This window comes from Salvia hispanica, chromosome 3 (genome assembly GCF_029641045.1).
Source record: "Salvia hispanica isolate PSC_SH4W2 chromosome 3, Shi_PSC_v1, whole genome shotgun sequence".
NCBI lineage: Eukaryota > Viridiplantae > Streptophyta > Magnoliopsida > Lamiales > Lamiaceae > Salvia > Salvia hispanica.
Window position 1 is genome coordinate 42,872,307 of NC_142694.1, and position 12,599 is coordinate 42,884,905.

A 12,599-nucleotide genomic window follows, 5' to 3' on the forward strand; every position below is an offset into this window, starting at 1 on the left:
TAATGAGGTACTCCTAATTAAGCGGTTCAAGATTCGGTAATTAGCAATTTGACATCATCTTAAAGAATTGTTAATCATAAATTTTGGTTATAACTATTCAACTTAAGTTATTAGAAGAAAAAAATTAAGAAAAAGTGACTCATGTACCAGGAACCGTGGACATGAACTAGCTAGAGATATTTTGTAGGGAAAAATTAATTGTAATGATTTTTTTTATTTATAGTAGTAGTGAAGGCAAAGTAGTAAATTTTCTTTTTTTGTATTAGTTTGCAATATCATCTTCGACATTTATGTCTTTTTAATCATTTATTTTCCTTATGTACGATTCAGTGTCATTGCTTTTGAGGCTTGAGCATTCACTTTTTAACTTCTAGATCTAAGTATCTAACCAATGAGTTTCATAAAGTGGTAAATAATTGGTTTGGTCTTCAGTTAAATTTATGCAAAATATCCGTCAATTTATTCATTTTTGGATAGAAGTTTTTGAAAAATATGTAGACTTTATATTTTCAAGCGACAAAGAAAATTAATCCTACAGAAATTTCAACGCGGAGTCATATATTGTGATGGATTAGTTTGTAGATTTCTCTCATTGACTCATTGACTTCATTAAAATTGCAAAATACTCATAGATTCATAGTTATTAAGTCTGTCCAAAATGAATAATTCCGGCTAAATCAAATCTCTTTTAGTTCGCATATACTCCTCTGTTCCATAGTAGGGGAGACGTTCTTTTCAGCACGGGATTTAAGAAAAATTGTGTTAAGTGGATTAAATAAAGAAAGAATAAAGTAGAAAATGAAAAAGGTCGAAAGATGAAGAGAGAATAAAATAAGAGAGAGTAAAATAAGTGGGAAGAAATGTGTTGACTTTTACTAAAAAGGAAAATGACTTCACTACTCTGGAACGTACTAAAATGCCAAAATGACTCTACTGACAAAATTAACGAATGGGTTTGCATACTCACGTTTGATACTAATAGGAAAATTTAGGTCCAAAAATTATCATTCACTCTTAATATCCAAGCTATGATTTAGTATACAAATAGAGGTTGTGTCTTCTTGTGAGAGGGTATGAGCTTACCGTTATTATTTTTCCTTATTGGTAGGCGACTTACATTATCCACAGCTATGATCACAACTCAGAAGCTCATCTTATGCAAATTCCTAATATTCCAACATATATTGTAGGAAAGAACAAGAAAGTTGGGCTAAGATTCAAATGCGTCCATATCATTATTGCATGATAAAAATGGTAGTAGCATTATTGAGATTATTAGTAATGCTTGATATTTGTCGTCATCTCAGTTCATTTATACTAGAAAAAGGAATAGACCATTATTGCATCACATTTCGTTTTAAACTAATATTCCCTTAGTCTCTGTAATGTATGAATTATTTTCTTTTTTGTCCATTTCTGAAAATATAAACTTTCTAACTCTAAAAATACAACTATACTATTAATAATTAATAATGTGAACCACACCTTTCTCTTTATCTCTTATATTTTATCTGTTATGTATTGAAATTGTCTACAACCAAAAATTTATAATACTTTTGCGAATGGAGGAAGTACTATGAATATGACTCTGGTGGTAATTCTCAATTATGCCGTATGGATTGGAGATTTTGAATAATGAATGGGACTAATATTTCTTAGTGACAAATGAAAATTAACTAATGCGACACGAAATTTCTACGCGGAGTTATAAAGTGTGATGGATGCGTTTGACTCATTGAATCATTGACTAATAATCGTTGACTTAGTCTTTCCAAGATGAATAATTCTTGCCAAATCAAATCTCCTTCACATATAGTTGAGTACTGCTGCTGCTGCTGCAAAAGTTTTGTCTAGTAATTTAGCTCAAATGTAAGATCTTCATAAAATTCCATATTTTAATTAATTAGCGATAAATTAAGTATTCTATGATATTAATATAGCAGTTTTAATTACTTTCTCCGTTCCAGAAATTTTGTCCAACATTCTTTTTTCATTCATTTGGCAAAAATAATTAATAAATAGTTTAGGTTGAGAGAAAGTAAAATAAGAGAAAGAATAATATAGAAAATACTATTCTTTACATTATACTCTCTTTGCTCTATTTTCTCTTCATTTTAACTATTTATTGTTATTTTTGCAAAATAAGTGAAATAAAAAAAATGAGATAAATTTTGAGGGAGTATCTTTTTTCATCAAAGTTTTCTTTTTTATTTTTTTAGTATTTGCTAAAGATGAAAAATATCAAACCAAGTGAAACAGGCGAGAGCATAGAGTTAATATGTTCAAAAGCATATTACTCCAGCTATCCCCACACACTTCCGATTTTAATAAGAAACTAGTAATAAAGTGAGTGAGAAAAAAAGTGGATAAAATAAAAGAGATACAAAGAAAAAGTGAGTGAAGTATGAAAAATGAGAAAAAATGAATTAAGTGTAAAAGAGAAAAATTGAAGTATTTTTTGGGGACATCCCAAAATAATAAAACAAGAATATTTTTTTATAGATGGAGAGAGTATTTTGTTTCATGAACTTCAAAAGCAATAACACAAAAAAATAGTTGTAAATGGACACGAACTCGGACCAATTCAAGTTACTTAGAAAAGCATACAACGAATGTGGTAAACGGAGTCAAACTCAGACCAATTTAGTGCAAGATGTAACATTCCGTCTATTACACTTACACCACTTGGTAAATAGAGTCGAACTCGGACCGGTTCTGCACAAGTGATTTACTCCCTCCGTCCGCCATTATGAGTCTCATTCCTTAGTGGTACGGGTTTTAAGAAATATTAAGAAAAATGGGTGGAAAAAAGTTAGTGGAACAGGGGTCTCACTTGTATATATTAGTTTTAAATGAAATGTGAGTGAAATGAGTTAGGTGAAGGTGGGACTCCATTACCATTTATGGTAAAAGTGAACCGGGACTCTTATTCGCGGACGGACTAATATGGAAAAATGAGACTTTTATTCGTGGACGGAGGGAGTATAAATTAACACATCACCTTTTAAATTGAAATGCTTGAACACGCGAATTGCACACGTGTCTAATCACTTACTCCCCCTGTCTCATAGAAAGAGGCTATATTTCCTTTTTCATTCGTCCTATATAAAATTACCAATATATAAATTTTATGAAACATTTAATTTTCACCAATAAATTTAAGATGGAATACTATAAATATCCATCTATCGAAATAACTCGACAACAAATGATTTTGCATCACTAACTATTACTCCCTCCGTTTCTTCATAGTTGAGGCGGAACTTTTCGGCGCGGAGTTTTAAAAATGAATGTTGGACGTATTAGATAAATAGATAAAAAAGTAAGAGAAAGGAAAAAGTAGAGAGAATAAAGTATAAAGTGAATAAAGTAGAGAGAATAAAGTAAGAGAGAGTAAAGTAAGAAAGAGGAAAAAGTTACCATATAAGGAAACGACTCAACTATGAAAAAACTTCCTGAAATGATAAAATGACTTAACTATGAAGAAACGGAGGGAGTACTAATATATGTGAAGGAGATTTGATTTGGAAGGAATTATCAATTACTCCCTCCGTCCCCCATTAGGAGTAACATTGGTTTTAAGAAATGTAAAGATAAGTTGGTTGAAAAAGTTAGTGGAATGTGAGACCCACTTTTTTATATTGATTTTATAATAAAATGTGAGTGAAATGAGTTAGTGAAATGTTGGACCTACTTACCATTTATGGTAAAAATGAAGTGTTACTCTTAATTGGGGATGAACCAAAATGGAAATTAGTAACTCTTATTCTGGGACGGAGGGAGTATTCATTTTGGACAGACTTAGTCAACGGTATAGTCTTTGTCAATTTTAATGAAGTCAACGAGTCAATGACAATAGCTGATTGGAGAGAAATGTACAAATTCATCATCACAATTATTACCCGCGTTGAAATTTCTGTATTCTTTGTCGCTAAGTATAAATTCTGTGTACATCTTTTTCAAATTCTTCTATTAAAAAATGAATAAATTGGCAGATATTTTTGGATAAAATTTAAATGACGAACAAACCAAATTAATTACTACTACTTTATGAAACTCATAGATTAGATCTATAAGTTAAAAAATAAATGCTCAAAAGCAATGACAGTGAATCGCTTATTACAAGGAAAATAAATGATTAAAAAGTCATAAATGTCGAAAATGATATTTCAAAAGTAATTAAAATATATCTACTAGTAATATATTAAAAAAAACATTTACTATTTTGCCTTCACTACTTCTATATATAAAAAATTCATTACAATTAATTTTTCCCTACATAATATCTCTAGCTAGTTCATGTGCACGGCTCCTGCTACATGAGTCACTTTTTCTTATTTTTTTTCTTCTAATAAGACTTAAATTGAATAGTTATAACTCAAATTTATGATTATCAATTCTTTAAGATGATATCAAAGTCTAACTGTTAATTGTTATACAAGTGAACCGGGATCTAATCGGTTTATAAATTAAAAGTTCAAGTTTAAATGACTTGATCACATTTGTTCGATTAAATTTTTTTACGTATTTTTTAGTTTTGGGTTGTGTGCTTGGGTTCGAAACTAGCAGATAATTTGGGCCTAATATTATTTTTCATTTCCTGTGCAAGATTTATGATATGGGCCTGACACATTAAACTAAAAATACTGAAATGGGGCTGGGCCAATCGGGGCAGATGAAAATCGTAATTTGAAATAGTAACTTCAGCATAAATACAGAGCCCCCTCGAATAAACATATATTCAGAGCTTAAATACCAGTGATTAAGAAATCATATCATATTCCAACTCGGTTATTAGGAAACCATTCATAACATTTCTTACCTTGTGACTTGGTCGTCAACTAGTTATATATGGGATAAATAAGAACTCTTCAATTATAATTCACAAGACCATGTAAGTAAATAACTAGCTAATAATATGGTAATTCACTTCATGTTACATCTGATTATGAACATATCACACATACACAACCAGTGGAACTTATTTCAAGTAACAATAGAAGACACACAAATATATCAAGCATTACTAATAATCTCAATAATGTTGCTACTATTGTCATCATGCAACAATGATAAGGAAGCATTTGAATCTGTAGTCCAACTTTCTTCCTCATTTCTTGCCGTATACGTTGGATAATTAGGAGTTTGCAGATGTTCGTCATCACCTTCTAACATCTCCAACACCTTATTCATTGATGGACGATTGTCCGGATTCATTTGTATGCACCATAATGCAACAATAGCCATCTTCCGACCAATGTTTCTATCGTCATTTTCATGAACATTTCCAATGCCAATGTCCCAACCTTGGTTCAAGTGGTCGTATATCCAGTTTGGAAAATACTTACTAGATTCCTCAACATTCATTGTCAAGTCTTTATTTAAGTTAACCATTTCCATCAACAACATCCCGAAACTATACACATCAGCCTTGTAAGACACTGCACCAATGCTTCTATTGATAAGTTCAGGAGCAACATACCCAATGGTTCCTCTGGCAGCCGTCAATGTCACTACCTCTTTGTTTGTAGCGCATAATTTCGCCAGCCCGAAATCTGATATTTTCGGGACGAACTTATCATCAAGAAGTATATTGTGAGGTTTGATGTCAAAATGCAAGATTTGTTTGTCACAACCATGGTGTAAATATTCCATCCCTCGAGCCACTTCAATTGCAATCTTGAATTTCATATCCCAATCCAATGAAGAGGCTTTTTCTGGATTGAAGACGTACTTGTCAAGGGAGCCATTTGGCATGAAATAAAAAACGAGGGCTCGCTTGGATCCTTCAGCACAATATCCGACAAGTTGGACAACATTTACATGATGGATCCTTCCAATAGTTGCAATTTCATTGATGAAGTCTTTCCCGTTTGCTCCGGATTTTCCGAGCAATTTGACTGCTACAAGATTGCCACTTCGAAGCTTTCCCTTGTAAACAGAACCGAAGCCTCCTTGGCCTAGTTTATCTTCAAAATTCTTAGTCATCTTCTTTATGTCCGAGTAGGAATACCTTATTGGCACGAGATTATTGTCACTTTGTAGGAATGACTCTACTCCCTCGAATAACGACAATCGCCTTCTCCGGAATTTGTAGATCAATAGCCCGAATACCAAAGGACAAATGATTATCCGTGGTGCCCATATGATGATTCCCGTGTTTACGGCTGTGATAAAATGGAAAAGGAAGACGCTAAAACAAACTTGCACTAATTAATATTGAAATGGTGATTCAACGTACCAGGTATCACGAGGTAGTAACCTTCATTACCATACACATGATTAAAAAAAAAAAGAGTATAAGAGCAATAATAGATTTTGTCCTACTAATTAAAAGATAAAATGAATTTATAGATTCTTACGGTAGTAGGTGAGAAAAAAGAAGAGTGGCAATCCAACTCCAGCTCCGATGATTATTATGAGAAGGGGGTTTAGTGCTGCGGTCAAACAAACTAGAGTTTGTTTGGGAGACAAAGTTAGCAATCTTATCTTTATCCATTGTGTTAGTATAATACATAAACAATTAAGAAGAGCGCACCTGTAATTGCCGCATAACTCGCCACAAAAATTACTGCATATATATTTACATTATTAAGGAGACATGATTAACAGTTTTGAAATTCAAAGCCATATCCAAATATAGAATTTAGTACAACTTGAATTTAGAGAATATACCAATGAATACAAAGTAATTAGTTGCTGATTCCACAGGCCGATAGTAGTAGTCTGAGAATTAAAAATGAACATTTGATTGAATATTGGACTCCATCGGTATTGGGTTGTTACTTAATATTTGTTTGGGCTAATATTATGTTAAGCCCGCTGGAATTTAATCAGGCCCAATGTAATTCAGGCCCGTCTCATTTAATCCATTAACTGGATCCACCAATGGCCACCACGTGTGCACCTGCACGCGGATCATGAGTCTCAGCCGTTGGATGAGGAGTGTGTTTGGTTTGTGTGTTATGTACACCACCCTTACCTCTTCTCTCTCATTCTAATTTATACACACTCCCTCTCTCTTGCGATATGCTCTGCCTACTCTCTACTTCCTCTCTCTTGTTCTCCGGCGGTTATTGCCAGTCATCTTCTCTGATCTTCTGTTTCTACCGATGATTCTCGATTTTAAAGAGATCCTTTGGTTTAGATCTTGAGTGATTCACCCGGCCGGGTACGCTAATTCTGCACTGAGAGAAAGTGGTCGAAAATGACCACCCGGCCGGGTACGGTAATTCTGTGCTGAGAGTCAGAAAGTGGTCGAAAATGACCACCCGGCCGGGTGAATTTATAGTGTATTAATACACCCGGCCGGGTACTATGTTTTGGCGAATTATTTTGCAGAAAACACGACTTTTGAGAAAAAGAAAAAAAAGAAAAAGGCTAGGGTTGCAGATACGAGATTCATTCCACTCCTACCGCCTCCAACACTCCCACACCCCCCAAGAACATCTTTGAGAGAGAGATTTGAAGATTGAAGATTCTACATCGGAAGATTAAAGCTTCACTCCATAGATCTATCTCACCGGAGTAATTAGTATCTTTTATTCATGTTTTTGTTTGGATTCTTTGTGTTAAACTTAGTTTTCTCCATAAACATGAGTTGCTAAACACTTTTTGCAAAATTCTTATGATGATGCATTAATTTCATAGTTTTTATCCAATTGATTTTGTTTTTACCTTGCTCTTATAGTTATTTGATTATTCTTGAATTTATTCCTTTTAATTGCTTGATCACCACTTGATTGTGTAGGATTAATTAGATTAATCGGGAGATGAAATGTTTAATCTAGAAATGAGAATAAATCACACCTTAATACAATAGAACTCGGAAGAGTTGAGGATTTGAGTGAGGTCTCTGATCTTATCGAGCGTTTGGGAGTTAAGGGTTTAGGATTAGAATGGGACTTGAGTTTTACAATTTTCTCCATATAATCTTTTCACATCATGTTTACTTGTCTTTTATATGCTTTTAGTAGTGTTAGAACAAACCAAACGTTTCTCGATTGTCTAGATAGTAGTTAACATTTGTTTGTGTAAGTTAAGTTGGTACAAATTTGTCTCTGTGGGATACGATACTCTTGCTTGCTAATTGCTACACTAGCCCCGTATACTTACGGGTATCACTTGTGTTAAAGTAAGTTGAGTCAGTCATCTTCTCCGATCTTCGGTTTCTAGCGATGATTCTCAGTTTTAGAGAGATCCTTCGGTTTAGATCTTGAGTGAGGCCACTTCTTCGGTTTCCTACTCAGATCTAGGGTTAGATCTGACTAAGGTGTTATATCTGGTTGTGATTAGAGAGTCTATAATTAATTAATTTTGAGAGGGCGAACAATGGCTTCTATAACGGTAAGTCTCGACATATTCGTCGACGACATAATACCGTGAGACATTTGATCACAACAGGCGTGATTACAATTGACTATGTGAAGTCAATAGATAATCTAGTGGATCTGCTAACCAAAGGGTTAAACCGTGATCAAATGAATAAGTTGCTAGAGTGAATGGGTTTGAAATCCACAAACTAAAGAATTGTCATAGTGGTAACCCAACCATGACGACTGAAGATCCCAAGAACTTGGTTCAATGGGAAAACTAAGCTATGAGAGTTCGTGTGAAACACTAATTTACATCTATTCCCTGAAGAGCAATAGAGTGTTGAAAAAACTTACCTTGTGGTGAGGATAAGTCTATGACTTTTAATGATTCCTAAGGATCTCAAGGAGATTGAGTTCTCAAAGAGACTGAGTAGGGCAAGATACTTGATAGGAATCACCTATGTAAGTGTAAAGTGTGGCCGCTTCAAATTATACACTTATAAATCCAAAGTGGTGTCAAAGGCCGCAAAGGACACAAAACGTGAGAACGGATGAGGTTGAGGTGTTTAAATGTTAACACCATTGTCTCGGTGCACGCCATGGGGGACTAGTTCAAAGCATCGCGCTACTAGCCCCCTGTGTATCTGATGGCGTTGACTATGGAAGGTTCAAAGCTAAAAGCTACTTATCCTTATGCTTATATACCTCTCGAGGGTTGAGCTTGTGTCTGCATGCATTTGCATTTGGCTATTTCCACTCATGTGGGAGATTGTTGGAATCGTGGTCCGGTCAATGCAATTTGACGGATCGTTCAAGTGACGAAATATTTAATTTTGATAAAATAAATAATTTATAATCGATCTACGCTCCGAGTAGATGATTGTGGTATATTCACTTTCTCTAAACCGATTCCCGGTGAGTGAGAAATAATATATCAAAGAATGTCATGATATATGGAGATATATAATTAAATAAATAAATAATTAATTAATTTTGGACACGTAGATAAAACAATGTGGCAATTGAGCATATGGAGAAAGCTTCGTAGAATGCATGCACATTGATCGGGTTGTCCAGATACATTTTTGAAATGAACAACTACGTGAGAGTTGTCTAGATACATCCGTCCAGATTCATCCTCCATGGTTGACGTTTGTAACGTTCGTAATGGCTAGTAACCCCCGACGGTTACAATCTAGCCATCATGACACACTTTATGAGTGTTGACTCCATCAATTCAAATGAGTGGGCTTGGCCTATAAATAGGCATGCATACTCTTGCATTCTACACACCAATTCACAAGCATTCCACAAAGCATAAGCTCTCTCCCTCTCTTGCATTGTTTTTCTGTCGAAGCTTTGCCCTCTCCTCCATCCAGTTCGTCGGAGCTCTGTTGATTGCGGTGCTGCTTCATCAGAGACGTTAGCTGTTTTATCTTTGGGGACGACACGCCAATCCGAGAGCACTACCAGGGCGTATCTCGTCTTGCGGAAAAAGGCCTCCTCGACTCGGCTATTTCCTTATTCCTTTACGGTTTATAGTTTCGATTTCTTAATTGTAATTTCATTTTAGTTTATTTTCTTTATTCCTTCTTTTGGATTGTATTACGCCCGGCTAGTCTTATCTTGTAATCACAGAATCCCTAACAGGTTTCTCCTTTGTGACTTTCAGTTGAGATTTGGGGAGGTCCGAGGCCCAGTGCAGTCACTGCTGTGACCTGAGCCATATCCTACAAATCTCGATTTCTATGTATTCTTTAGTTTAGTGTTAGACTCTTCGGAGTCTTGCTTTGTTGTACTTATTCTTCTACTTAGTGTGCAGGTAATCGGAGGAGCTGGAATCTCAAGTCGGGTAGAAGACTTGAGGATAGCTAGGGTTTCGATTAAGTATACCATGTAATAAGTAGACTTGTAATCTTGGTTCGTCTTTTGTATTTTGGCTTGTTTCTCTGAGATTTCTGTAACGGTGTAATAGCAAAAGAGGTCCCCGTAATTAGTGAACCATGATATCTGATCCCTACAGGGAAATTAAGAGACACTCTCTTCGTTCCATGTTAGTAGAGTCATTTTTCTATTTTGGGAAGTTCCAACATAAAATTGATTTCTATTTTCATCAAAAAGTAACTCTCTTTTATTTTGTTTACTGTTATTTTATTCACCAACCATTTAACACAAAATGCTTATATTCCGTGCTAAATAGAAATACCTCTAATAACAACGAACGGAAAGACTGGGAGTACTAAAATGAGAAATGAAATTAAAGATTCATACCGTATTTTATCTCTCCCGTAATGAAGTCAGTGAATGAATACTGTAGTAGACCAGTAATTCCAATGATGATTGTCACAGGAAGGCTTACCCCTGCAATTATGAAAACTGAAATTTGTTTGACAAAATTAGATCTCTTCTTGATTGATGTGATACAAATTGATGAAGAAAAGAGAAATAATGTTAAGTGGGCACCTAGAATGGCAAGAGGAATTAGGATATACCCTGCAAATTAAATATATGTATAGAGATATTATAATCATTAATTAGGGTCTCATGAACACAATTATGATAGTAGATTAGAATTGTCAGTGTGAATCCTTACGAGTATGTCCCAAGAAGAGTTGCTCTGCATTTTCAAGAATCAAAAAAGGCGTTAAGTTACATATACTATATCTTAATTATAAGGGGTAATTACACTATACATACAAAATGTTTTATCGGTGTTTGAAATTGATACAAAAAATTTTAAGTTTACTTAAATCATACAAAAAGTTTCATTATATTTTATCGGTGTTTCAAATTGATACAAAAAGTTTTAAGTTTACTTAAATCATACAAAAAGTTTCATTGTATTTTAAATTAACACACCGCGTTTAAATGTTTTAACACCGTTAGTTTTTTAAATATCCAACCTTCAGCAAAATCATACTCCTATCTATCACTAAAGAACTAGGAATTTATGCATAGATGAACAGTCAGCCTCAATTATTTCCAGCCATTGATCTCTCTCTTTCAAGTACAGTTGCTACAATTCTGTTCATTGCTTCTTTTTTAACAACTAAATCTTATTGATCTAGCGCATCTCTTCTCTCTTTCAAGTACAGTTGCTACAATTCTGTTCATTGCTTCTTTTTTAACAACTAAATCTTATTAATAGATAATGCGTTTAGTGAATACTGTGTGGCTGTCATATACGGAGTGCTTACTTTTGGTTGCTTATGGAATAAATCAGTTTGTGAATTTATACTATGTTCTTATGGGGTGTGTTATATTGCTAACTATTTAAGTTGCTATTTCTGCTAACTCATCAATACAGTGTATTAAAAATGTCAACACGGTGACATCAAAATGTCAACACATAATATCAACATATTATATTGAAGTTCAACAAAATTATGTGTTGACATTTTAATGTCATCGTGTTGGCATTTTTAATACACTGTATTGATGAGTTAGCAAGTTAGCAACTTAAGAAAGTTAGCAATTGATCATACCACGTGTTCTTATTATTTTTTACAGATAATAATTTTTACGTGGAAGAAGTCGATATGTTTGTTTTTCAAAATTTAATGTACGTCCTCACCGTTTCTCCATTGCTATACTCCATGAAAGAGCTTTGACCAGGAAAATACGTTTGCTAATTAAAAGTGAAGAATGATAATTTTTTACTTATATCTCCTCAGCATTTTGGTTAACAAAACTAACGGTGATAAAACATTTATACGGAATGTATTAATTTAAATACTAATAAAACATTTTGTATGTACGGTTAATTACCTCCTTAATTCCTAGTACTTAACATTGTAAACAATATATATAGGGTGCATTATAATGATAACCCCAATTTGTGTGATAACCCTATAACTAAATCTCCACCACACATTTTTAAAATATGTGGTCTAGATTTAATCTAACAAAACTATCATTTTATCAAATAAAACTATCATTTTCGAATATATTAAGGGCAAAATTGTCATTTCAATTTTAAAATTGGTGGGAAAAAAGAAAACGATCTGAATTCATCTCAGACTCAAACACTCTGAATCGAATTTCAAACCCTACGAATCGAAGGAAACACTCAAACACTCTGAATCGCATTTGAAACCCTACGAATCGAAGGAAAAATCATCACAATTCTGGAATATGTCGAAGGAAATCATAGTTTTTTCATCGAAGAAAGGTTGGATGAAGTTTATTACTTATTTCACTTTTGATTTTGATCGATTTATCATTTTGCTGATGATTTTCTCGATTATTTTTAGATTCTGTAGTTTTTTAGTGTAGATATTTCTT

The 12,599-nt window shown here is 33.8% G+C and overlaps 1 protein-coding gene across 1 annotated transcript; it reads right to left on the minus strand.

Annotated features, from left to right (window-relative positions):
- Nucleotides 1–4,914: 4,914 nt before the first annotated feature.
- Nucleotides 4,915–12,024, minus strand: LOC125216999 (rust resistance kinase Lr10-like). Its single transcript, XM_089066632.1, has 7 exons — nucleotides 12,012–12,024; nucleotides 10,779–10,808; nucleotides 10,587–10,691; nucleotides 6,676–6,726; nucleotides 6,539–6,571; nucleotides 6,363–6,452; nucleotides 4,915–6,209 (listed from the first exon to the last, which is right to left on the minus strand). The coding sequence occupies exons 1-7, from the start codon at nucleotides 12,022–12,024 to the stop codon at nucleotides 5,017–5,019; spliced, it is 1,515 nt and encodes a 504-aa protein (XP_088922758.1). The 3' UTR covers nucleotides 4,915–5,016.
- Nucleotides 12,025–12,599: the final 575 nt, after the last annotated feature.